The 27,162-nt window shown below is 27.7% G+C and overlaps 1 protein-coding gene across 1 annotated transcript; it reads left to right on the top strand.

The window, feature by feature from the left end:
* Positions 1-1,846: 1,846 nt before the first annotated feature.
* On the top strand, positions 1,847-26,812 carry LOC122506730. Its single transcript, XM_043619049.1, has 2 exons — positions 1,847-6,328; positions 26,538-26,812. The coding sequence occupies exons 1-2, from the start codon at positions 2,787-2,789 to the stop codon at positions 26,608-26,610; spliced, it is 3,615 nt and encodes a 1,204-aa protein (XP_043474984.1). The 5' UTR covers positions 1,847-2,786; the 3' UTR covers positions 26,611-26,812.
* The last annotated feature ends 350 nt before the right edge of the window (positions 26,813-27,162 follow it).

Below are 27,162 nucleotides of genomic sequence, written 5' to 3'. Positions count from 1 at the left end.
TTCCTATGAAAAATCATTATCAACAAATTTTCAATAAATAATAATTGAATTCTATCAACGAATTTTAATTAAAATTTTTAAGAATAATTACATTTTTCGAGAAATTCAATTAAAATATTAAAAATAATTGAAATTCTGCATTGAATTTTATTATTTATGAAAATAATTGAATTTTTGCGAAGAATTTTATTAAAATTTTCAAAAATAATTAAATTCTTGTAAAAAATTAGCAGGAATTAAATTATTTTAAAAAAATTTTAATAAAATTTCTTGGCATAAATTAATAATAACAAAATTTCTTGTGAAATTTTTATAATATTTATGAAAATAATTAAATGTTTGCATTTAATTTTATTAAAATTTTTTTTTTGAAAATAATTGAATTCTTTTTGTGAAATTTTATTAAAATAGTAGATATCTAAAATCATTGAAATTAGTAGAAAAATGCATTTTATTTTTGATAATAATTGAAATTATAGGACAAGAATTTTTTTGTGACATTTATGAAAATAATTGAACTTTGGAGGGAGAATTTTGTTATTTATAAATATAATTGGGTTTTTTTAAGAGAATTTTTCTTTAAATCTTGAACATAGTTGAATTTTATTAGAAGAATTTGATTTTTTTTCTTGAAAATAATTAAATTTCTGCAAATAATTATTTGTAATTTCTCCAAAAATTGAATTTTTTCTAATGTTTTCAACAAAAATTTAAATTAGAAAATTTTTATATTCGATTAATTTTAATATTGCTAATTTTATTGAAAAATGGTAGTAAGAAGTTAGCTAGTTTTTATTATTACTCTAATATTATTGTTGTTATCACCATTTTTTTTTCTCACTTTCCTATTATTAATATAAAAATTTATTTATACTTATAAATACAGATACGAATATATAGAGGGGAAAAAAAATATCGCACAAGTGTGAGTAAAAAAAAAAAGTGCAAAAAAGAAGTGACACTCGTGGTAACCAATACATTCTTGCATTATTATATGAGCAAATATTTAAACATGAATGGGCATCTCCACCTATTTCCAGATGCATTTCTCTTCGATGGCATTTTTAACATGTGTTTTCAATATATATAGCGTCTCCTGCGAAGAAATATATATATATATATATATATATATATATATATATATATATATATATATAGAAAAAAAGAAAACTGCACTTGTGCACACTTCCATCATTCCTATACATGCACACACTCAGTGCGTCATCTTTCTCTCTTTTACTTCTCTTTTCCTTCTAGATCCTTCTCTCTTTCCCCTCCCTCACTCCCCACCATCATTGTTTCTCTCTCACTCTTCCCACTGTTTCAGTGAATTCCCTCCCTCTCTCTCTTGCCCACTCTTGTACTGGTCTCACTAGATTCTCTCTCTCTCTCTCTCTCTCTGCTTCTGCCTTTTTCTCTCTTTCTCTCTCTCTACTTCTGCCTTTCTCTCTCTCTCTCTCTACTTGTGCCTCTTTATCTCTTTCTCTCTTTACTTTTATTTCTTTCTCTCTTGGTCTCTTTTCCTCCCTCTCTCTCTTTTTATCACTCTCTCTCTCTCTCTTTTTCTCTCTCTACTCTGCCTCTTTCTCTCCCTCTCTCTCTACTTCTGCTTCTTTCTCTCTTGTTCTCTTTCCCTCCTCTCTCTTTCTCATATTCACTCTCCTCTCTCATGCTATAGAATGAAAGAGAGAGAGAGAGAGAGAGAGAGAGAGACATAGCGAACTTAGAAGAAAAGAGAGAAAAAATCAGAGAGAGAGAGCATAAAATAGTAAGCTTAGAAGGAAAGAGAGAAAGAATAAAAGAGCGAGAGAGAAAAAATGAAGGAGAACGAAAGAGAAGGAGAGAGAGAGAGAGAAAGAGAGACCGCCAGAAGTCCAGAAAGAGACAAAACACTTTCGCACAGTCATGTCCACACTCTCGCTCCCAAGTATATTCCTGTACGCGTCCGCGCACTTGCAACTAACGTCCGCCCCTCTCGTCCCACGATCCCTTTCCACCCCCAGGGGGGTACTCTCCACCGCCCCCCCCACCTGAATCTCTTCCCCCTTTTGCGCATTGCTCCTCTCATAACGCGGCACGTTGGCCGCAGGTTGGACGCTCGCCGATTCAGCGGGATGATCACAAGTGGAGAATAGAGAGAGAGAGAGAGAGAGAGAGAAAGAGCAAGAGAGTGGAAATCGCTAGGTGGGGAGGAGGGATGAGTGAGAGACTCGAGTGAACGAGCGGGGGCGGCAAAAGCGGAGAATTTTCAGGCAGTACCTATCAAGCTCGTGTGACGGTGACTCTATATCGACAAAACTAATTCTCTTTCTCATTTTCTTTACCTTCTCTCTCTCTCTCACACACTCATTCTCTCTTACTCTGTTTATAAATATAATCAAAAAACAAGAGTCAAAGAATTTTTCTCGACTTGTTAACTTTACGTAATATGACAATGTCATCCTTGTTATTATACCGGCAAGACGCCGTCGCACATTACGCGCCGGCTCATAATCAAACATTCGAGTGCATCGACCCCAAAGTTTCAATATAATTCCCCCCTTCCCCCCCGAGTAGTCAAATTTCGGATTCTAAGACCTAGACCCATTGTGATTATTTCCCGCTCGCAATATGTAGTTGTGTCCCCCCTTTAACAAAAAAAAAATGTGAAATAGTGAATTAAACTAGTGATTTTTGCAAAAGTACTTCTGGTTTGTTCCAGAAATGATTCGGGGGAACCAGAAGAAAAATTCGGAAAGAAGCAAAAAAAAAAGTGATGGTGATTTTTGGTGATTTTTAATGGAGCAATGAGTGCAGTGTCTAGTAGGGGTTTTGTGCCCCATCGGCATAGGCATCGTGGTTTAAAAAATTATCAATTGACAACAACAACAACGACGTCGTCATCTTCATCAACGACAACATGTGACGATGAACCGGAACAAAAAAGACCAAAGGTTAATCCAATTTTTCTGTGGGCGTCGCAGCATGATCAGAAAATAGTGGAGGTACGTTGTGAGGATTACGATAAACGTAATCGTATTAAATTGACGAAAACACCCCAGGGATGGCGATCAATTCCCAGAACTGCGAGCAATACATACGCTGGTAGGAGTTGTTTTGATACTAAGGATTCGTCATCGGAGAAGGAGAATGGCGATAAGGATGATCAATTGAGATTAGCTAATGGTGATTTAGAGGAATTTGGAATTAAGGACAGACTAAGTGATAACTGGATTATCGACAATGAGAAGAGGGAGAAATTGGTTCGATTGCATTCCGAGAAGATTCGAATACATCCGGAGGTGATACGAATACGTCCGAAGGAGATGCGAATACATTCGGAGGAGATACTTGCGGAGGAGAAGATCCGAATGCTGCAGGAGAAGATTCAGCTCCAGCAGAAGGAAGAGAGAATACAGCATGAGGAGGAGGTTCGAAAGCGGCAAGAGCAGGTGCGAATGCTCCAGGAAAAAGTTCGAATACAGCAAGAGGAGATGGAGAAGTTGGAGAATTTGCGAAAGTTAGAGGAGATTATGTTTAATGGAAAAGCGGAGGGTCAAGTGGAATTGAAGAATAGGAATGCGATCCGTAAGAGGAGTGAGATTAGGAGAAATGATGAACTGAGGAAAAAGGAAAAACAAATCGCCGAGGAGGAGCAGAGGAGAAAGAGGCAGGAGATCCAGAAGAAGATGCAGAGGAGGAAACTCGAGGAGCTAGAAAAGAAATTGGAATTGCAGAAAAAAGTTAGACATCGTAAGCGAAAGAAGGAACACGTAGTTCTTGGTTACTCCACAACAGATGGTATTAATGCCTGGAAGATGCGGAAACGACGGAATCCGAAGCAGAAGCGGAAAAGACGGAGTGTTAGCGGTGTTTGTACCACTAATACCATCAATAGCATCAGTACCCTCAATGGCATTAATATGGTCAATGATGTCAATACCGATAATGCTGTTAATACCGCTAATAAGGTCCATACCGTCAATACCGACAGTGACGTCCATACCATCAATTCTGACAGTAAAGTCCACAGCATCAATGTGGCCGATAAGGTCCAGATCATCAATACCGTCAATGATGTCAATACCACCAATAATGACGATACCGTCAATACCACTAATAACTTCTATAGCATCAATAAGGTCAAAACCACCAGTAGAAGTGCCACCACTGATAGAAATTCCAGTAATAATGGAAGTACGATTAGTAACAGAATTAGCATCCTCAATAGGAGTACCACCAGTAATAGAAATACGATCAGTAGCACCAATAACAGAAGTACCATCAGTAGCAATCGGGGTATTAACACCATCAGCGAGGAGGTTGGCACCAAGAAGCCAAAGACCCAAAAGGGTGACAATGCCCCAAAGCGGATTGATTTCGACCACCTGATGCAGCCCCGAGTTGTGCTGGAACAGCTCCAATTGACCGAAATGGAAGACGGGCAGCACTACAAAAATACGTCGAAAAACCTCCAGGAGGATAGTTACATCCCCTCTGATGACGATCTACAAGATAGTGAAAGTGTCGATCGTGATAGCGTAGAGCGCGAAATCGTTGATAATGAATTCGAAGATGGTGAAATCTTAAATCGTCAAATCGAAGATCGACAAAGTCTGCAAAAGTCGCCAAATCCAGACATTATGGAGATGGCTCTAGAAAAGGTAGACTACGAAGAGGACCAAGTGCAGCAGGAGATTACGAACCTAGAAGACCAGGAGACCCTTCATGAAAGGGAAAAAGCGGATCATAACGAAGAATCCCAAACGGACATGGATCATTCCAGTGATGACGATTTTCAGGACATATTGAAAATGCTCGACTCCACATCGTTTGGTAACTCAAAACTGGTGCTGAGTCTAAAATCCGCGAAACTACTCGAGGAACTTGAATTATCCCTCACTGGTATTGAAGACGACGTCGAAAAAAGCGACGAACAAGTCGAAGAACCCCAAAACTATTCTCCTAGTCCGCTGCAAAAAACCCCATTAGCCGAGTACCCCAACAAGTGCCTAAAGGATGTCGAAATTGTCGAAGTAATCGAAAGCAACAGCAATCCAAAACCAACCGAAACGGACAGTTCCCGAATTCTAAAAGCTCTGCGAAATACTCCTGGACTGTCCGTATCGGTCACCAAGAAAAACCGATCTCCCGACTCCCAAATGCAGGAAATAGCAATAGCAATTCCAAATTGGAGATTGGGAACAAAATCCGAAAGAGGTTTTAGCGAAAGTCCAGAGAGTACGGTTAGAATCGACTCTGATGAGAGGGAACGAACTGATCCAAAGAAAGCGGAAGTCCCAAAGAAATCCCTCCTGCAAGTCGTGTCATCAAACGAGGCACAAGCGAAACAGGTTTCAAGATTTGAAATCGAAGATCCAAAGACCCGAAGTGTTGTGTCGCCGCAACCAAGCGGAATTCCCTGCTCGCCAATACTGCCAAGATCCTCCTCCGCCTATTTGGAACGTCTACTTCCAAGTCCTCCGTGCTCGGTGTCCTGCTCCGAAGACGCGAAAAACGATCTCACCCTAAAGGGGATACTCTCAACCCCATGTCTGGAGCCAGAAACAACCCAAAAACCAAATCATCAAGATGAGGAACGTCCAAACATGTGGAAAACCCCCGAAGTTCACCCAACATATCAGAATCGTCTGACCAATTCCCAAAACGACTTTCTCCTCGCCCAACAAAGACACTACCTTCGCTATCAACACTTTCGCAACACAAATCAACAATGGGAGACATTTGTCGACGCGACATCGACAATTTCCGACATTCCCCAAAGTCCCGCCACGCAACTTCGTCAATTGCTAAAAACAGTGGGTCATTTAATTCCCGATCCACTCCTTGTTCCTAGACACTGTCTCCCCGGTCTAGCAGCGGCGCCATCAATAGAAATACCCAAGTTATTAACCTCCCGTCCTGAATTACGACTACCCGAGGCACTCAACAGGCCGGAATTGTTAAGAGATCCGGATTTATTGGTGATATCGATAGCGCATCTTCAGTATGTTCTGGATCAGGGACATGATTCGTTTGGTGGTAGTGGTGGTGGTGGTATTGGTAGAATGGGACAACAGGATTATGGTGGTGCTACAATGGATTGTGTGAATACAATGGCAAAGAAGACAACGAATAGTGGTAATATTAGAGTGAGACCAAAATTAAGTTGTAAACCAATTGGTACATTGATGCCGGCGCCAATTGATTTATCGAGGAGTCGAAAGAATGGTTCATCATATTCGTCTTTACTTCGAGTGCGTACGGGTTTATTGAAACAGGAGCCTGAAGTCAGTTCCACTGGGAGTAATCTTGAGGAGCATCAATTGTGGCATCCGTTATTTAGTCGGTGAGTTTTGAATGAATAGTTTTTTTTATTTTTACTATTGACATTTATTTTTACTACTGAAATCCCCTTCATCAGAAAAAATCCACAGGATAACCTAAGGAAATCCTAGGTAATTATAATGAAAACATTTATTACAATAAAGCAAAATTGGAATCAAAATTAGAGTCAGTGGCTGAATCAGAAATAAAATCAGAATTAGAATCAGAGGCTGAAACAAAATCAGAATCAAAATTAGGGTTAGAGGCTGAATTAGAACTGGAATCAAAATTAGAGTCAGATGCTGAATCAGGTATAGAGTCAGGGACTGATTCAGAATCAAAATTACAATCACAGTCGATGACTGAATCAGAACAAGAATCGAAAATAGGGTCAGAGGCTGAATCACAATTAGAATCAAAATTAGGGCCAGAGGCTAAATCAGAATCAAAATCAAAATTAGAATTAGAGTCAGAGGCTAAATCTGAATTAAAAACAAAATCAAAATTGGAGTCAGAATCAAAATCGGAATCATAGTCAGAGGCTAAATCAGAATCAGAATTAATATAAAAATTAAAATCAGAATTAAAATCAGAATTAGAGACGGAGTCTGAATAAAAATCGGAATTAGAGTCATAAACAGAATCAAAATCGGAATTAGAGTCAAAAACCGAATCATTATCGGAATTAGAGTCAAAATCAGAATTAGAGGCAGAATCTGAATCAAAATCTAAATAAGAGTCAAAGGCTAAATCAGAATCAATATAAAAATTAGAGTCATAAACAGAATCAAAATCGGAATTAGAGTCAAAATCAGAATCAAAATCGGAATTAGAGTCAAAAACCGAATCATAATCGGAATTAGAGTCAAAATCAGAATTAGATTCAGAATCTGAATCAAAATCTAACTTAGAGTCAAAGGCTAAATCAGAATCAATATAAAAATTAGAGTCACAAACAGAATCAAAATCGGAATTAGAGTCAAAAACCGAATCAAAATTGGAATTAGAGTCAAAATCTAAATAAGAGTCAAAAGCTAAATCAGAATCAAAATCGGAATTAGAGTCAAAATCAGAATCAAAATCGGAATTAGAGTCAAAATCTGAATCAAAATCGGAATTAGAGTCAAAAACCGAATTAAAATTGGAATTAGAGTCAATATCAGAATTAGAGGCAGTATCTGAATCAAAATCTAAATTAGAGTCAAAGGCTAAATCAGAATCAATATAAAAATTAGAGTCATAAACAGAATTAAAATTAGAATTAGAGTCGGAGTCTGAATAAAAATCGGAATTAGAGTCAAAAACCGAATCAAAATCGGAATTAGAGTCAAAATCAGAATTAGAGTCAAAAGGTGAATCAAAATCTAAATTAGAGTCAAAGGCTAAATCAGAATTAATATAAAAATTAGAGTCATAAACAGAATCAAAATCGGAATTAGAGTCCAAATCAGAATCAAAATCAGTATTAGAGTCAAAGTTAGAATCAAAATTAGAGTTAGAGTCTGAATCAGAATCAAAATCAGAGTCTGAGTTTGAATTAGGTTCAGAGTATCAAAATCGGAATTAGAGTCAGAAGCTGAATCTGAATCAAAAACAAAATCAAAATTAGAGTCAGAATCAGGATCAAAATCGGAATTAGAGTCAGAATCAAAATCTGAATTACAGTCAAAATCACAATTAGAATCAGAATCAGAATCAAAATCAGAATTAGTCAGAGGTTGATTCAGAACCAGAATCAAAATTAATATAAAAATATGAGTTAGAATAATATAAGAATCAAAAACAGAATTAGAGTCAGAAGCAGAATTAGAGTCAGAATCAAAATCAGAATTAGAGTCAGAGTCTGGATAAAAATTAGAATTAGAGTCAAAGGCTAAATCAGAATTTATTTAAAATTATAGTCAGAATCAGAAACAAAATCGTATTTAGAGTCAAAATCAGAATCGGAATCATATTCAGAATCAGAATTATTATAAAAATTAGAGTCAAAATCAGAATTTGAGTCAGAGTCTGAATCAGAATCAGGATCAAAATTAAAATAGGATCCTGAATTTGAATTTAAGTCAGTTAATGAATCAGAATCAAAAACAAAATCAAAATTAAAGTCTGAATCAGAATCAAAATCGGAATTAGATTCAGAATCAGAATCAGAATTAATATAAAAATTAGAGTCAGAATGAAAATCAAAATTAGAGTCAGATTCAAAATCAAAATGAGAGTCAAAGTCAAAATCAGATTTTGATTCAGAAGCTGAATCAGAATCAAAATTACAATTACAGTCTATGGCTGAATCAGAATTAAAGTCAGGGTTTACATCAGAATCAGTATCAAGATCAGGATTAGAGTCGGAGCTTGTATCAGAACCAGAATCAAAATTATTACAAAAATTGATGTGAGAATCTGAATCAAAATCAAAATTAGTTTCAGAATCAGAATCAAATTCAGAATTAGAGTCAGAGGCTGAATCAGAATGAAAATTAAGGTCAGACACTGAGTCAGAACTAGAATCAGAATTAATATAAAAATTAGAGTCAGAATCAGAATCAAAATCAGAATTGGAGTCAAAATCAAAATCAGAATTAAAGTTAGAGGTTAAATCAGAATTAGAGTCAGAGGTTGAATCCGAGTCAGAAGCAGGAACAGAATCAATATCTAAATCTGAATCAGAATAAGAATCAGAAAACAAATAAAATTTACATGAAACAAATAAAAATTTTATTCAACCCAAATAACATTTTTATTTGAATCAAAATAAAAATTTATCCGAAACAAATAAAAAGTTTATTCAACACAAATAAAAAATTTTATTTGAACCAAATAAAATTTAATTTGATCGAAATAAAAAAGTTTATTAGCCTCTGACTCTAATATTGATGATTGTAGACTCTGCGAGAAATAAACTTTAATTTTACTTAAATAAATTACAATTTAGTTCATATAAAATTCTTCTCTATGCGTATATAATATCAACAGTTGTGCGAAGTAATTAATACTCTTTTTAATTTTATTTATGTCGCAGTGTTAACTTTTCTTTTTTTTCCTTTTTTCCCGCAAGTTTATGTATTGCTAACTTTATGTACAATTATATATTCAAATTACACGAGAGACTCTAGTTTTATTTTTTTTGTAACTTAGTTCGAGAAAATAAAAATAAGCTCACATTAGGGAATAACTTTTTTTAAGTACAAGGTTTTATTTATTATTGGCTCTATTTCTAACTGGGTCGACATTCTGCATTAGAAACTTACTAACTGCCCTCGCGTATTATCTGCCTATGATTGTATTATTGGGATTGGCGCTTTCGTGCGACCCTGAGGGTGATGGGTTAAGTGACAAAATATTACTTCAAGAATAACTCGTCTCTCTCACGTTCATACAATATTTATTTTAATGTCACATTCTTACGTTCCATTCTTCAATCCTTTTTTTACAACTTTTTTTTTTATTTTTATTCTATTCTTTCTTTTGTATGCGAAATAGAATATAATCTACTGAACGAGTCGTTGAATTAATTTTTCGTAAAATTTTCAAAGAATATTTTTTATTCTCATTCTATTTTTTACATTTTTTTCTTTTTTGAAAATTCGAACAATTGTTGTACGTTTTTTTGCATAAACTACACGTGAAAATAATCGCAAGTTATAAATTTTAGGTCAAAAAGTAAAAAATTTAAGGAAAAAAGACTATTTTTCTAAAAATTTTAAGCTTCTTTGATAAAAAAAATTCTAATTATATCAATTCCAATAAAAATTTCTACATTTTCTTTTGCTATTTAGTATTTACAAGTAAAAATTTAAATATTCAGAAAATTTTAGGTCAATAGGATTAAAAGTGTGAAAATTAAGAAGGGGGAAACTTTCTTTTTCTAGAATTTTAAGCTTTTTTAATAAAAAATTCTATTTATATCAACTCCAAAAAAATGTCTACATTTCTTCTGCAATTTTCACGTAAAAAATTAAAAATCTACAAAATTTTAGGTCAATAGGTTAAAAAGTGTCAAAGTTATAGAGATAAAAATTTCGTCCTTCCAGCATTTTGAGCTTTTTTTGATAAAAAAATACTATTTATATCAATTCCAAAATTTTTTCTTACATTTTTTCTACAATTTATACGTAAAAAATTAAATATTCAAGAAGTTTTAGGTCAATAGGACAAAAAGTGTTAAACTTATAGAGGGGGAAACTTTCTCCTTTGAGAATTTTGAGCTTTTTTGATAAAAAAATACTATTTATATCAATTCCAAAAAAATTTTCTACATTTCTTCTACAATTTATATGTAAAAAATTAAATATCCAAAAAGTTTTAGGTCAATAGGTCAAAAAGTGTACAAGTTAAGAAGGGGGAAACACTTTTTCGAAGAATTTTGAGCTTTTATAATCAAAAATACTTATAATTTTAAATCCAAAAATATATTTTACATTCCTCCTACAGTTTACACGTAAAAATAGAAGTAAACAAAAAATTTTAGGTCAATAGGTCACATAGTGTAAATAATACGTAGGGATAAACTTGTTTCTCAAAGAATTTTGGGTTTTTTTTATAGTTAAAAACATATTTTAAATTTAGTCCAAAAGTAGTTTTTGTATTTTTCTACAAATTTCATGTAAAAATGTTATTACGTTTTAAATTGTAGGTCAATAGGTCAAAAAGTGTTAAAGTCATGGATGAAGAAACTGTTCCCTTCGAGAAAATTGACTTTTTGATAAAAAAATACTGTTTACTACATTTTTTGTAGTTTTTTTCTACATTCTTTCTGTAATGTATACGTAATAATAAAAGTTAACAGAAAATTTTAGGTCAATAGGTCAAAAATGATAAAATATAGGGAGGAGAAAACTTTGTTTTCAAAGCATTTTCAGTTATTTTGAATTAAAGACATATTTTAAATTCATTCTAAAAAAAGTTTTTTATTTTTCTGCAAATTTCATGCAAAAATGTAAGTTGGTTTCAAATTTTAGGTCAATTGGTCAAAAAGTGTAAAAGTTAAGGAGGAGGAAAATTTTTTTTTTGCAGAATTTTGAGCTTTTGGAATAAAAAATACTAATTATATCAAAACGAAAATATTTTCTACATTTTTTCTGCAATTTACATGTAAAAATTTAAATATTTAAAAAATTTTAGGTCAATAGGACAAATAGCGTAAATGTTAAGGAGAGAAAAAGTTGTTTGTCAAAGAGTTTTTGAGATTCTTTTAGTTAAAAACATATTTTAAATTTTGTTTAATTTTTCTATCTATTTTTCTTACATACGTAAAAGTTAATACTATTACCAAATTTTAGGTCTTTAGGTCAAAAAGTGGTAAAAGTTATAAAATGAATAATTTTTTTTGGAAAATTTTTAGTTTATTTACAAAAAAGTCCTTTTCAATTAATTCAAAGTTTGATTTGTGTAATTTTTCTATAACTCACACTTAAAAATGATGATTATTACCAAATTTTAGGTCAATAGGTCAATAACGGTAAAATTCACTAAAAAGAGATTTTTTTTTTAAATTTTTGATTCATTTCTCTAAAATCTTCTCTTGAATAAATTTAAATTTTCTTCCGCCTAATTTTTCTACAATTTACACCGAAAAATGAATTCTATTACCAATCTTTAGGTCTTTAGGTCAAAAATGGTAAAACTTATGAGAAAGGAACTTTTTTTTCGAAAATTTGGATATTTATTCACTAAAAACTCCTCTTAAATAAATTAAAAGTTTTATTTAATTTTTCTACAATTTATAAACGTAGAAACGAGGACTTTCACCAAATTTTAAGTCTTCAGGTCAAAAATTCTAAAAATTAAAAATGGAGAATCTTTTTTTTTTTTACAACACTTTTGATCTATTCACTCTAAAAAACGTTAATTTTAATTAAAAAAAATGTTTATTTTTAAAAATTTACACGCAGGAATATCAAAAAAAGCCTTTAGGTCTTTAGGTCAAAAAATTGTAATTAATTTCCAAACGAAAAAAATTCAAAAATTGTCCTCTTTATATTTTTAAAAACTATTAAATATTAAAATTAAAATATTCAAATCAATTTCAATTCGTTTCGATATATTTTTTTATTTTTTGCTGAAATATTTTGAATTTAGAATAAATTTAGAATTTAGACCAAATTTCAGTCCCTTGGGTCAAAATATCCGGCGATTGAAAAAAAACTAGAGAGAAATATTTTTAATACCAAATTTTCACCTTGGGTCAAAATTTCCATGGAGATTGAATAAAAAAACGAGAGAGAGAAATATTTTTATACCAAATTTTAGTCCCCTGGGTCAAAATAGCCGGAAATTGAATAAAAAACCGAGAGAGGGGGAGAGAGAAAAATTTCGTGGTCGAAAAAAGTTGCTTTTTTCCTGCGATTATTTAGCGAACGAAAAATCCTTTTGAAAAGAAAATGCCTCTCATATATTTTAGTTTTAGATTTTACTATATATATATATATATGTATATAAATATATATAGAATAATGGTGAATCGATGTGCACGGGTGGTCAAGAGAAATTACCACGAAACAAAACTTGCGGTCAATGGTCTTCGCATTTACGGCGATTACAGTTCTTCTCTCTTTCTCCCTCTTATTTTTTTTTCTTTTTCTTTACTCAAAACACGTGGGAAACGTGAAATTATTTTTCAGAAATACATATTTTTTTTTATTTATATTTAATAGACAATCACAGACGATATTCGTCAATTATTCATCTATATAGCCACATTAATGTAGAAAAAAGTTCCTTGTTAATGTATAATTTACGATATTCGTGAACATTTGGTTCGAATTCATTTCTTTTGTAAGACACGAAATTGTTTTTATTTTCTTATTACAATTTTAGTTTTAGTTTTTTTTTTTGAGTTACTTCTTTTGCAGAGTTTTTTTCTTTTTTGCTTTCTTATTGTTCTTTTTGTTACTTCTGTTAGAGTAATTCTTTTGCTTTTATTCTATATTGTTATTTTTTGCATTTGTTATTCTTTGTTAATTTTAGTTATTTAGTTACGATTTTATTTTTTATTTTTTTTTTTTTTATTATTTTCAAAATTTCACTCTTTTTTCAATTAAAATTTTTTTTTATATTTGTTCATTTTTATTGTTTATTTAATTATTTATTTATTTCTATTTACTTTTTATTCATTTGATTTTCTTACTTTTGTTAAGATTATTTTTGTTGTACTTTTCTGACATTGTTCTTGATATTGATTCTCTCACTGTAATTATTATTTCTCTTCCAATTTTTATTTTTTTATTATAATTATTGTTTGCTTTGTTAGAATTATTGATTATCTCGCTGTAAATATTGTTTTTTATTTCAATATCTTGCATTTTGTTCAAATTATTGTTTTTTTTAATGATTATTAATTTTATTTTTTTGACTTAAATATTATCTTCATTTTTGTATTTATTGTTTTTTGTTTTAATTCTTATTTTTTTGCTAAAAGTAGTGTTTTTTTGTTACTATTATCAATTTTTTCTTGCTGTTATTTTTTGTTATAATTATTAATTTTTTTGTTACTATTGTTGCTTGTTATTATTTGTTATAATTATTAATTTTTTTGTTCTTGTTGTTTTTTATTATTATTATCGATTTTGTTTTTTTTTATTTTTTTTTTTTTTGTTTTTTTTTGTTATAATTATTAATTTTTTTTGCTATTGTTGTTTTTTGTCATAAAATTATTGTTTTTGTTACTATTATTGTTTTACTACTATTATTATATTACTACTATTATGTTTTAGTTATTATTTTTTTGCTATTTGTATTATTTATTATTATTGTTAATTTTTTTTTGCTGTTGTTTTTTGTTATAATTATTGTTTTTTTGTTATAACTATTGTTTTTTTTCTTGTACTTGTTCTCATTGCTTTCTATTATAATTATTACTGTCTTTTCTTATAATTATAATTCATTATCTTGTTTTTTTATTATCTATTAGAATTATTGTTTTTGTTATAATTATTATTGTTTTCTTGTTTTCTTTGTCTCTTGTTATAATCATTTATTTAAAATTATTTACAATTTTCTAATTTATTTTGCATTTTTTAGAATAATTGTTTTCGTTATAATTATAGTCTTTTGCTTCGAAAATATTGTTTTCTTTTAATTATTGTTGTTTTTGTTATATTTATTTTATAATTTTCATGTTACTATTGTTATTTGTTCATATTTTTATGTCATATTTATTTTTATTTATTTTTATTTTTTTCTTATACAATTATTATTTTTATCATTTTTTGGTATTTTTAATCCTTGTTATTTGTATTTGTTATTTCTTGTTAATGTTATTTTTTGTTTTCGTTAAAAGATTTTTATTTTGTAAATACTATTTCTTTATTATTATTTCTGTTGTAATTTTTATTATTTTTAATTTAGTTATTATTTTTTTAGTTATTTTTATATTTGTTAATATTATTATTTTTTTAGTTATTTTTATATTTGTTAATATTATTTTTTTTTAATTATTATTTTTATTTTCATTGTTATTTATATTTTTGACATTATTATTTTCGTTATTTTTAGTTTAATTAATTTTTTATTTTAATTTTAGTTTCATTATTATTACTATTATCCGTTATTCTTACTGAACAGAAATATTGTACTTTCTGGTACATGTAATATATGTAATCGTGTTGGTTTAGTTGAACAAAAAATGATAAGCATTTATTTTCACTGATAAGCTATGCCCAACGAAATTATCGTATAGATGTTGCGACTGTTGTTATTTTTTATGCTTCCTGTATGTCTGAAGAAACGTAAAGATAAGGAGACGAAAAAATCTACTGATTTCATTTTTCACTTGGCATAGTAAAAAAGTGGAAGATTTTCTTTCTCTGTGTTTTTTTTGTTACTTTTGTTACTCTTGCTATATTGATGTTACTTTTTTGCTTATTTTCCTTTTTTTATTTTTTCAAAATTTCTATCGTTATTTTTCAATGTTACTTTCGTTATTTTTCTAGTTTGTTACTTTTGTTATTATTTTAGTCTGTTACTCTTTTATTATTTTATTTTATTACTTCTGTTGCTATTTTAGTTTGTTACTTTTGTTATTATTCTATTTAGTTACTTTTGTCATTATTTTATTTTATTAGTTCTGTTACTATTTTAGTTTGTTACTTTTGTTATTATTTTAGTCTGTTACTTTTTTATTATTTTATTTTATGACTTCTGTTACTATTTCAGTTCGTTACTTTTGTTATTGTTTTATTTTGTTACTTCTGTTATTATTTTAGTTTGTTACTCTTATTAGTTACTTTTGCTCCTTTTCTTATTGCTGTGAATTTTTTTTTCTATTTTTCTTTCTTGTTACTTTGTAAAAATTTCTTTCGTTGTTTTCCTAATTTTTTTTCTGCTTAGTTACTTTTGTTACTTTTGCTATTGCTGGTACTTTTTTACTTATTTTTATTTCTTATTTTTGTAAATTATTATAATTTTTTACTATTGTTACTTTTTAAATCCTGTTAACATTTTGCTTATTTTCCCTTTTTTGTTAGGTTTTCTATGGTTTTTTTTTGTTATTTTTCTAGTTTGTTACTTTTGTTATTATTTTGGTTCGTTACTTTTGTTACTTTTTGTTACATTTATTTATGCTTTCTTCCCACGTTAAATTATTATAATAAAGAAATTAAATTTTAAAATAGTCAAAGCTTTCAAAAATTAAAAAGAAATCTAATCAATTTGTCATTTTTTGACTTAAAGAAGAATAATATTATAATAATATTATTTCATCAAAGAGTTTTCTCGTTTTCTCCGCCTTGGTTTTCGAGTCTCTTGTGCGCGCTCTATTAAATTTAAATCCAGTTTGCTGATGGACGATGCAATATATATGCAATACATATATGTATGAACAAAAAAATTGATAAATATTAATATAATAAATAAATAATAATTTTGCAATTAAGAGTATTGCGTAAAAATTCATTACAACAGTTTCTTTTTAAATTTTATAGCAAAAGTAACAAAACATAACTTGTAATGAAACAAAATATTACTAAATTTTAATTAAAATTCAGGACAAAATAAAAAAAAAAATTTTAACAAAATTTTAGGTCAAAATCACAGGTCAGAAAAAATTTAGTTTTTTAAGAATTTAGGTCAAGCGCATAGGTCAAAAAATAGATTTTTAAAAATCCAGGTAATTTTTTTTAATATTTAGGTCAAACTCACAGGTCAAAAAAAGTATTTAAAAATTCTAGGTCAAACTTATTGGTCAAAAAAGAAATAAACTTTTTAGAAAATGTAGGTCAAAAATAGAATATTACTGGTTTCATTTATAACCTTTACTTTTAGGTCAAACTCACAGGTCACAAGAGGATTAAAAATCTTAAAATTTAAGTAAAAAAAATAACAGTGATGTTCAATTAACATTTTTATTTAGACCAATGGAATAGGTTATTAAAAAGAAATAAAAAATTAAAAATTTATGTAGGTCACCGAGTTAACTGAATTTTATGATAATTATAGATCAAGGATGATACACTTCAATAAAGAGAAGCAAAAAAAGACTTTATATTATTAAATTTAGGCATACTTTTTTTTAAATTTGTGTTTCTGAAAATTGAAGATTGAGTTTGACCTAAATATTCAAAAAACTTTTTCTTTTTTGACCAGAATTTTTTTCAAACTATATTTTTACCTGTGAGTTTTACCGAAATTCTTACAAAACTTAATCTTTCCTGACTTGTGAGTTTGACCTAAATATTATTTATTTAAATTTATCTGTAAAAAAGGAACACTTCGTTTATTTAATTTCATGGCGTTCAGGTCAATGCCACAGGTCAAAATATCAGAGTGACCTAAAAATTTCGGTAAAATTAATAGAAAATAAGGTGACAAAGTTTAGTTAACATTTAACAATCAGGTCAAGGACATAGGTCAATATTCGTTAACATAGGTCAAACTTCGAAATTTAGGTCAAAAATTGAAAATTACAAGGAGGATGATTATCGTAGGTCAAAATAGAAATAAAATTTCTTTTTTAGAGTTAGTTTTTAAAAACATTTTTTGCGACAAAATTTTTTTATTTTAAATTAAATTGTAAAAGGGATTGTATAGGTACTGTAATTTTGGTTAAATTTGACGTGGCGAATTTAATATGTATATATAACATAAGTTTAAGTTTTGCGCAGGTGCAGAAAGTAGAAATACCTCGATCGATCCTGGTCCTAATCCCAGTTGCGCTGTCCTCTCTCTCTCTCTCTTTCTCTCTCTCTTACTCTCTACAATTTCCGTATATTAATAGTTCTTGTATTAACATAAGATTATAATTACGATCTTACTTTTGTTTTCTCAATTGAAATTATTAATACCTATATCTATATGTAAGTAGAAAAGCAAAAAAAGATGTCAGGGATTAAAAATAATTGATATGCTTTTTTTGGAACTTAACTTCTGTTTCAGATACACGAAATTTTATCTAAAAAACAATCATTTTTAAAAATAATAATAAAAATATTAAATAAAGAAATAAAACTTAATAATAATATAATAATAAAAAATATATAATAATGTAATATTTTTTTGTTAACCCGTTAATATTAAATAAATAAATAAATATTATTATTATAATATTACTATTACACTATTATAGTATTATTATTACTATTATTGTTATTATTATAAGAATTATTATAAATTTAAATTCTGTGTAACTTTATTTATTTTGTAATATTTTGTTCGTTCATTTGAACTGTAAAATATTGACCTAAAATTTAATAATAGCTTTAATGTCAGTTTAACTCTTTAACCTAATGACTTAGTGGCTACTTGACCTTATTTGACCTAAATTTTCAATTTGCCCGGTTTTAAACTTTTGACTTGTAGGCAAAATAGGTTAAAGTTGACCTAGAATTTAACGAAAAAAAATTTCTTAATGCCCTCCTGACCTTCATTGACCTAAATTTTCAATTTTATCGTTTTTTTAAAACTTTTTATCTGTAGGTAAAATAGGCCAAATTTGACCTAAATTTTAAACTATCATATTGACTTAGTTTCCTTTTTACCTTCATTGACCTAAATTTTCAATTTATTAATCGTTTTTCAACTTTTTACACATTGGTAAAATAGGTCAAATTGACCTAAATTGTAAATTTTACTTGTAGGTAAAGCAGGTCAAATTGACCTAATTTTTAACCTAACTTAATGAGTTAGTGTCCTCTTCACCTTTATTGACCTGAATTTTTAATTTCAAAAGTTTTAAACTTTTGACATGTAGACAAAATCGGTCACAGTTGACCTAAAATTTGACGTAAAAAAATGACCTTATGTCCTCTAGACCTTTATTGGCTTCAATTTTTAATTTGAACGTTTTTCATCTTTTGACCTACAGGTAAAATATATTGAATTTGACATTAATATTTTAACTTGTAGGCAAAATAGGTCAAAGTAGACCTAAAATGTACCTTAAAATAATTACTTAATGTCCTCTCGAAATTTATTGACCTAAATTTATAATTTCCTCGTTTTTCAACTTTTCATCTGCAGGTAAAATGGGTCAAATTTGACCTAAATTTTAACCTAAAGAAATGACTTAGTAAGCTCTTGATCTTCATTGAGCTACATTTTTTATTTGACCATTTTTCAATTTTTGACCAGTATAAATTTTAAGATTTGAAAAAGCCCGGGTTATAATTAATTGCTAGAGGGCTCAAGTTTTCGACGCTGAAAGTCAACGCTAATTTCAAAGATATTAAAAATAATAATAATAATAATAGCGGGGATCCTACCTTGACTAAGGTCCAACCCTGACTATGGGGTCGTCCATAAAGCATACACAGTAAATTGTGAGCGTTGCAGAGTAAATTAACACCAAAAAGGATTAAAATAATCCATTTTTGTGTTATTTTTTACAATGACTGAAATTTTACTTCAAATTAAAAACAAGTCAACTATTACTAACTAACAAAAAACTAATTAACTTAGTTACGCACTAACTAACTGACTAACTAGTTAACTTAGTTGCGAACTAACTAACTTAAATACTTATTAAGTTAGTTAGTAACTAAGTTTGTAATATAATAACTTAGTAAGTTAGTAAGTTAGTAAGTTAGTAAGTTAGTATGTTAGTAAGTTAGTAAGTTAGTATGTTAGTAAGTTAGTAAGTTAGTAAGTTAGTAAGTTAGTAAGTTAGTAAGTTAGTAAGTTAGTAAGTTAGTAAGTTAGTAAGTTGGAAAGTTAGTAAGTTAATAAGTCAGTAAGTTAATTAAGTTTATTAGTAAGGTAGTTAGTAAACTAGTTAGTAAGTTAGTTAGTAAGTTAATTAGTAATTAAGTTTGTAAGTTAGTAAGCTACTTAGTTAGTAAGTTAAAAAGTTAATTAGTAATTAAGTTTGTAATCTAGTAAGCTACTTAGTTAGTAAGATAGAAAGTTAGTTTGTAAATTATAAATAATTAAAAATTAATTAATTAATTTAAATTTTTATTTATGTTAGTAAGTTAGTTAATAAGTTAGTCAGTAAGTAAGTTAGTTAGTAAATAAGTAAGTTAGTTAGTCAGTTAGTTAGTTAGTCAGTAATTAAGTTTGTAAATTAGTTAGTAAGTCAGGGACGCATGATTATTCCCCAAATCTCATTTTTCCGAAATGTCATTTTACCGAACTGCACTTTTGCGAATAGTCATTTTTGCGAAAAGCCATTTTTGCGAAATGTCATTTTTACGAATAGTCATTTTTGCGAAAAGCCATTTTTGCGAATAGTAATTTTTGCGAAAAATCATTTTTACGAATTTTTATTTTTGCGAATTGTCATTTTTGCGAATCGCCATTTTTACGAATTGTCACTTTTGCGAAATTTCATTTTTGAGAAATGTCATTTATGCGAATTGTCACTTTTGCGAATCGCCATTTTTACGAATTGTCACTTTTCCGAAAAGTCATTTTTGCGAATTGTCATTTATGCGAATTGTCACTTTTGCGAATCGCCATTTTTACGAATTGTCACTTTTCCGAAAAGTCATTTTTGCGAATTGTCATTTTTGCGAAAAATACAATAGTGAATCTATATATACCTACAAGTTTACTATTATATTTTTCCCAAAAATGACAATTCGCAAAAATGACTTTTCGGAAAAGTGACAATTCGTAAAAATGGCGATTCGCAAAAGTGACAATTCGCAAAAGTGACAATTCGCAAAAATGACAATTCGCAAAAATGAAAATTCGTAAAAATGACTTTTCGCAAAAATTACTATTCGCAAAAATGACATTTCGCAAAAATGACTATTCGCAAAAGTGCAGTTCGGTAAAATGACATTTCGGAAAAATGACATTTGGGGAATAATCATGCGTCCCAGTAAGTCAGTTAGTTAGTAAGCTTGTAAGCTACTTAGTTAGTAAGATAGAAAGTTAGTTAGTTAGTAAGATAGTAAGTTAATTAGTAATTAATAAGTTTTGAAAGTTAGTTAGGAAGTTAGTTAGTAAGTTAAAATTAAGTATCACATGCTTTATGGATGACCCCTATGTTCCCTAATAATAATTTTTAATAATAAACAAAGTTGAATTAATTTACTAGAAACGAAAAATAAATTTTAATATTTAAAAAAGCCCGCGTTTGAATTAGTTGCTAGAGGGCGCCACTGACTTTCTCGCAAGTGGTAATATTTTACGTCAAATGATGGTAATAATAATAAAAATAAACTAATAATAGTAATAGCGGTAGTAAAATAAATATAATAATTATAGTAATAACAGTAGAAAAGAACATAGTCAAGGTTGGGCCACCTTTTGAAGTTTGTTTTATAACTTTCAAAAAAAATGAATTTAGGCTTGAATTTAGGCAATATTGAGTTATATGTTCCCCTGCTAATAATAATTAATATATTGTATTTTATAATAATTATTATAGTTTTATTATTACTATTATTTTTATTTTTTTTTTATTTTGGTGTATTAGTGTCAACAATGTTTTATTGAATCATCAAAAGCAAGTCAGCAAGTCACCTACAAGAAATAAATAATTTTCAAGTAGGTCCCGTAGCACAGTGGTAAAGCGTTTGTCTGGTGGTCCGTAGGTCGTAGGTTTTATACCCGCGTGCGTCAGATTTTTTTTTTTTGGTCACGATTTAATTAAAAAAAGTAAAAATCGTTAAATAACAATGTTATTTATTAATAGGTGAACTTGTTTATTATTAATAAATAATGAATTTATTAACTTAATTTTGAAAAATAAAGTCGAGGGTAAGTCGAGGGCAAAGATGAGGGCAAACGCGAGGGCAACGCAGGGGGCCGACGAGGGCGCCCTCATCGATCAGCATGTCGTTTCCATGAGGGGCCTCGCCTGGATCACCCATGTGGGCGATCCATGCGGGCCCCCGGCGTGGGTCAACACCACTTTTCCACACGGGTTCTTACTAGAATTATTTCGAATATAAAATAATTGCGTCTATTTATTGAAATTGATGGGAAAAAAAGACATTTGTATATTTTTTTTTTTTCATTGGAAAATTTTAAACGATTTTGATGGGGGAAAAAATAAAGAATTACTGGTATAAGACACAATTTATAGTGAATTGTAAATGTGATATGAGGTGAGTTTCTCGAATGGATTTTAAAGAGAAAGAGTGAAGCCATATTCACTTCGATCGCTAATTCATATTTCATATTGCTTCGTATAGTGGTGTATACTAGTTGTCTATATAATATAAAGTCATACACCTTCTTCTGTCCCACTGTATATATATATAGAATAGATACATATTATATATTGAGAAAAGAAGCGACAAATGCATTGTCTACTCAATTCTGTATTTGAAAATGAGATGGACTTGTATTTTCACATAGATTATCGCAGCATTGACTACCATATGCACTCGCACTCACTCATATTTATAATATATATGTATATAAAAGTCTACTGCGAAATAATCGACTCTTCAATGCATTTACCTTCAATGTCAATTCTGATGAATGCAAAAAATAATTCTTTAGCTTTAACGTTTTAAATTTAGACGTCTCATGGTCTATCGTGTGTATTGTATATATTGTATTATTAACCTTGAAGTAATTTCACGAAAAACAAAAACAATTTTTTTTGTATTTTTGTTTTTTGTTTTCTGTCTTTTTGTTTTTGCTTTCATTTTAAATACATTTGAAAATATGGTACTTTTTTTAATAAAACTCTTGTTTTGTTTGTAACGTTAATTTATTGTTTCTTTTATTCTTATTACTAAATAAATATACTGTTAGTTTTTTTGTTACTTTTTGATACATAATTATTTACTAAAAACAAAAAAAAATTTAACAATAATTATTATTATTAAAAAATATAACAACAAAAAATTGTAACAGAAAATAATTAATAAGTAACATAAAAAGTAACAAAAAATAAGAAATAATATAATTAAGAAAATAGTACTAAAATTGACCAGATAGTATTATGATAAAAAGTAGCGCAAAAGTAACAGAAAAATAAGAAAATTATCAAATATGCAATACAGAAGTAACAAAAATTAACATAGTAGTAATAAAAAATAATAAAATTTACCAGAAAATGCAAAAGTAACAAAATTAATTAAACAGTAATGTAACAAGAGTAACACAGAAGTAACAAAAGAAACAAAATTAACAAAGTAAACAAAAACAAAAAAAATATGCGAAAAAATTCAGAAGTAACAAAATTAATTAAATAGCAAATATAACAAAAGTAACATAGAAGAAACAAAAAAAATTGACAAAAGTAAAAAAACAATAAATTTAATGTAAGTAGCAATGTAACAAGAGTAACATAGAAGTAAAAAAAGAAACAAACGTAAACAAAAAACAATAAAATTAACAAAAAAATGCAAAAGTAACAAAACTATAAGGAAACTGAACAAAAAAAGTAATGCTTTTTGTTGATTTTTTTTAAATTTAAATAAATGCAGAAGTATCAAAATTAACTGAATAGTAATAGAGCAAGAGTAACAAAAAAGAAACAAAATTAACAAACGTAAACAAAAGAATTCAATAAATTTAATTTAAATAAGGGGCCGTTCAAAAAATACGTAACGCTATTTTTCGGAAATTTGGACCCCCCCCCCTCCCCATGTAACGCAGTGTTGTATACATTAGCGCCATTTTTTCTGCTGACCGTAACAAATAGCTTGAGCCCCCCTCCCCCCAAAAAGCGTTACGTATTTTTTGAACGGCCTTTAATATTTGCAACAAGAGTAACACAGAAGTAACACAAGAAACAAAAGTGAACAAAAAAACAATAAAATTTATTAAAAAATACAGAAGTAACAAAAGAAATAAAATTAACGAAAGTAAACAAAAAAAAAATTAAGAATTAACAAAATTAATTAAATAGCAAATTATAACAAAAGTAACACAAAAGAGACAAAAAAAATTACCAAAAATTAAAAAAAAACAATAAATTTAATATAAATAGTAATGTGACAAGAGTAACACAGAAGTAAAAAAAAAACGTAAACAAAAAAAAATAAAATAAAAATAAAAATGCTAAAGTAACAGAACTGAACAAAAAAGTATTATTTTTGTTGATTTTTTTTCAATTTAAATAAATTCAGAAGTATCTAAATTAACTAAATAGTAATAGAACAAGAGTAACACAAAAGAAACAAAATTAACAAACGTAAACAAAAGGAAACAATAAATTTAATTTAAATAATAATGCAACAAGAGTAACACAAAAGTAACACAAGAAACAAAAGTGAACAAAAAAACAATATAATTTATTAAAAAATACAGAAGTAACAAAAGAAACAAAAGTAAACCACAAAAATTAAATTGACAAAAAATACAAAAGTAACAAAATTAACTAAATAGTAATGTAACAAGAGTAACACAGAAGTAACAAAAGAAACAAAATTAACAAAAGTAAACGAAAACAAAAAAATATGCGAAAAAATTCAGAAGTAACAAAATTAATTAAATAGCAAATATAACAAAAGTAACACAAAAGAAACAAAAAAAATTAACAAAAGTAAAAAAAAACAATAAAGTAATGTAACAAAAGTAACATTAAAGTAAAAAAATAGAAACAAACGTAAACAAAAATCAATAAAATTAACAAAAAAATGCAAAAGTAACAAAACTAAGAAAACTGAACATAAAGTAATGTTTTTTATTGATTTTTTTTAAATTAAAAAAATTCAGAAGTAACAAAATTAACTAAACAGTAATATAATCAGAGTAACACAAAAGTCACAAAATTAACAGAAAGTAAATAAAAAAAAGAATGAATTTAATGTAAATAGTAATGCAACAAGAGTAACACAGAAGTAACACAAGAAACAAAAGTGAACAATAAAATTTATTAAAAAATACAAAAGTAACAAAAGAAACAAAAGTAAACAAAAAAATAAAATTTACAAAAAAATTCAAAAGTAATAAAATTAATTAACTAAAATTAATGTATCAAGAGTAACACAGAAGTAATTAAAAAACAGTAAAGTAACAAAATTCCCAAATGGAAAAATAGAAGTAACAAATAGTGTTTATTTACACTCCCTACTATACTATGTAGGGTTCGAGGCTGAAAAATAGAAGTAACAAAATTAACGAAGTAGTAATGTAACGATAAGCAACACAGAAGTAACAAAATAAACTAAATAGTAATCTAACGAAATATGACAGAACAGAAACTAAAAAATAATAAAATTTACAAAAAGAATGCAGAAATAACAAAATTAACTAAATAGTAATATAACAAGAATAACACAAAAGAAACAAAAATTAAGAAATTAAACAAAAGAACAATAAATTTAATATTTAAAATAGTAATGCAACAATAAGAGTAACACAGGACTTAATAAAAAAATAAAATAACGAATGTGAACGAAAACATTAAAATTCACAAAAAATGCAAAAGTAACAAAATTAATTAAATCGTAAGTTAACAAGGGTAACACAGAAGTATCAAAAAAAGCAAAATTAACAAAAAGTTACACAAAAGTAGCAATATTAATTGAATAGTAATGTATCAAAATTAACAAAAATTAACACAAAATTTTACAAAAAATAACAAAATTAACAAACTTAACCAAACTAACAAAAAAAAATAAAAAAATAAGAAAATTATTATTATAAATATTATTATTTACTTTTTTGGTAATTTTGTTACTTTTTTGTTAACTCTGTTATTGTTACTTGTTATTTTTTGTTACATCTGTGTTACTGTTTGTTACTATTTGGTTAATTTTGTTACTTCTCTGCAAAATGTTCGTTACTTTTTCTTACAATTCGCTTAACTTTTTATTTGTATTATTTTTTTTATTAGTTTTTAATACATTTGTGTTACTTTTCTGTTTATAGCATTTGCTTACTTTTGTTACTTTTCTTATTAATTTAGGTGAATATTTCTTATTATACTTACACATTTTTTTGTTATCATAATTATAACAAAAATTGTATTTTTCTTACTTTTTTGTAACTTTTTGTTAATTCTATAATTTTTTTTTTATTTATTTTTAATTATTTTAGTTGTTATTTTTATTACTTTTTCTTTGGTGAAAATATTTCTTTTCTCTTTCTTGCTAATTGTTTAGATTTTGGTAATTTTTAATTTTTTCTATGATTAAATTTTCATTCCTTTTTTATTATTTATTTTTTCAAATTTTTCCTTATGATATTTTTTCATTTTTCGTTTTGTTATTTTCAAAAGTTTATTGTTACTTTTACTTACTATTTTGTTACTGTTTTTTTATTGTTATTGTAGATGTGTTGTTAACTATATTTTCTTATTTTTCGTTTGTTTTTTAATTTTTTTTTTGTTTACTTTTTTTTAACATTTTTTAACTTTTCTTTTTATGTTATTTTCGTTACTTTTTCTCACTATTTGCTTAAAAGATTTTGTTATTTTTTTCTAACTTTGTAATTTTACATTTATTAAACTTTTTAACTTATATTTTTTCTCTCTACAATTTACTAAAATAATAGCTTCCTCTAATTTTTTTATCACTTTTTTGTTATTTTTTTTATAATTTTTTGTTACTATCCACTTACATTTTGTTAATTTTTTTTATTCTTTCTGGAAGAAGGGGGGGATTTATTTATTTATATTATTTCTCTAATTTTTTTTTAACTTTTTGTTTTTTTTTATAATTTCTTGTTACTATACTTTTACATTTTGTTACTTTTTGTTTTTCTAGGGTAGGGGGGGGGATTTATTTATTTATTTATTTATTTATATATAGATATATAGGAATACATTGTGTAGATTAGGTGGAAAATAAAATAATAATATACACTCGTAATTAATTGTTATTATTATAAATTATGTTATTATGAATAAAAAAGTAACAATTTCCTTTTTTGTTTTTTTTCAGACAAAGAAGACCGCAACAACAAAAGCAACAAAATTATCAAGCAACATGGCATACGACAACATTTGCCTCTTGACCGTTGCGATTTTGACCCGGATCTTTTGACTCCAACCTTTCATGTAACTTCAATAATAATCTAAGTAGTATTCCAAACGACCAACAACAAATCACCTTTAAATCAACATCATTAAGAAGATAACCTTACGATTTTCATTGAAATTTTTAACAAATTTTTCTGTTTTTAAGCAATTTTTCCTTTTTTTTTGGCTTTATGTTCTTTATATAGCGTTTTTTTCCTTTTTTTTGATATTTTTCTCCTTTTTTTCATTTCTTCTGAAATATCTTTTCAACAAAAATTAAAATAAAATATTCAAAAGAAAAAAAATTCCATATTTTAAAATTTAATAAAATGAATTAAAAATATTATATAAAATCAAAAAAAAAGAGAGAAAAAAAAGCCGAATCGAATAGTATCAAAAATAAATTTTTTTTTCTTTAAAATATTAAGATCGGAAAGATATTAATGTATAGACAAAAATAAAAAAAAAATTCCATCACTCGTTTAAAATAAAAAATATTAAATTTATTCGTTAATTCTGCGTTTTAAAAATAAAGTCTCAAGAGGCTT

Source organism: Leptopilina heterotoma, unplaced genomic scaffold (genome assembly GCF_015476425.1).
Source record: "Leptopilina heterotoma isolate Lh14 unplaced genomic scaffold, ASM1547642v1 Lhet_43, whole genome shotgun sequence".
In the NCBI taxonomy this organism is placed as follows: Eukaryota; Metazoa; Arthropoda; class Insecta; order Hymenoptera; family Figitidae; genus Leptopilina; species Leptopilina heterotoma.
The sequence above is the reverse complement of the archived record's forward strand: the minus strand, read 5'-3'. Positions and strand labels throughout refer to the sequence as shown.

Coding starts and splice junctions, on each gene's coding strand:
- LOC122506730 (XM_043619049.1), top strand. CDS start 2,787: ATGAGTGCAGTGTCTAGTAGGGGTTTTGTGCCCCATCGGCATAGGCAT. Junction 6,329..26,537: donor TGGCATCCGTTATTTAGTCG/GTGAGTTTTGAA, acceptor GTTTTTTTTCAG/ACAAAGAAGACCGCAACAAC.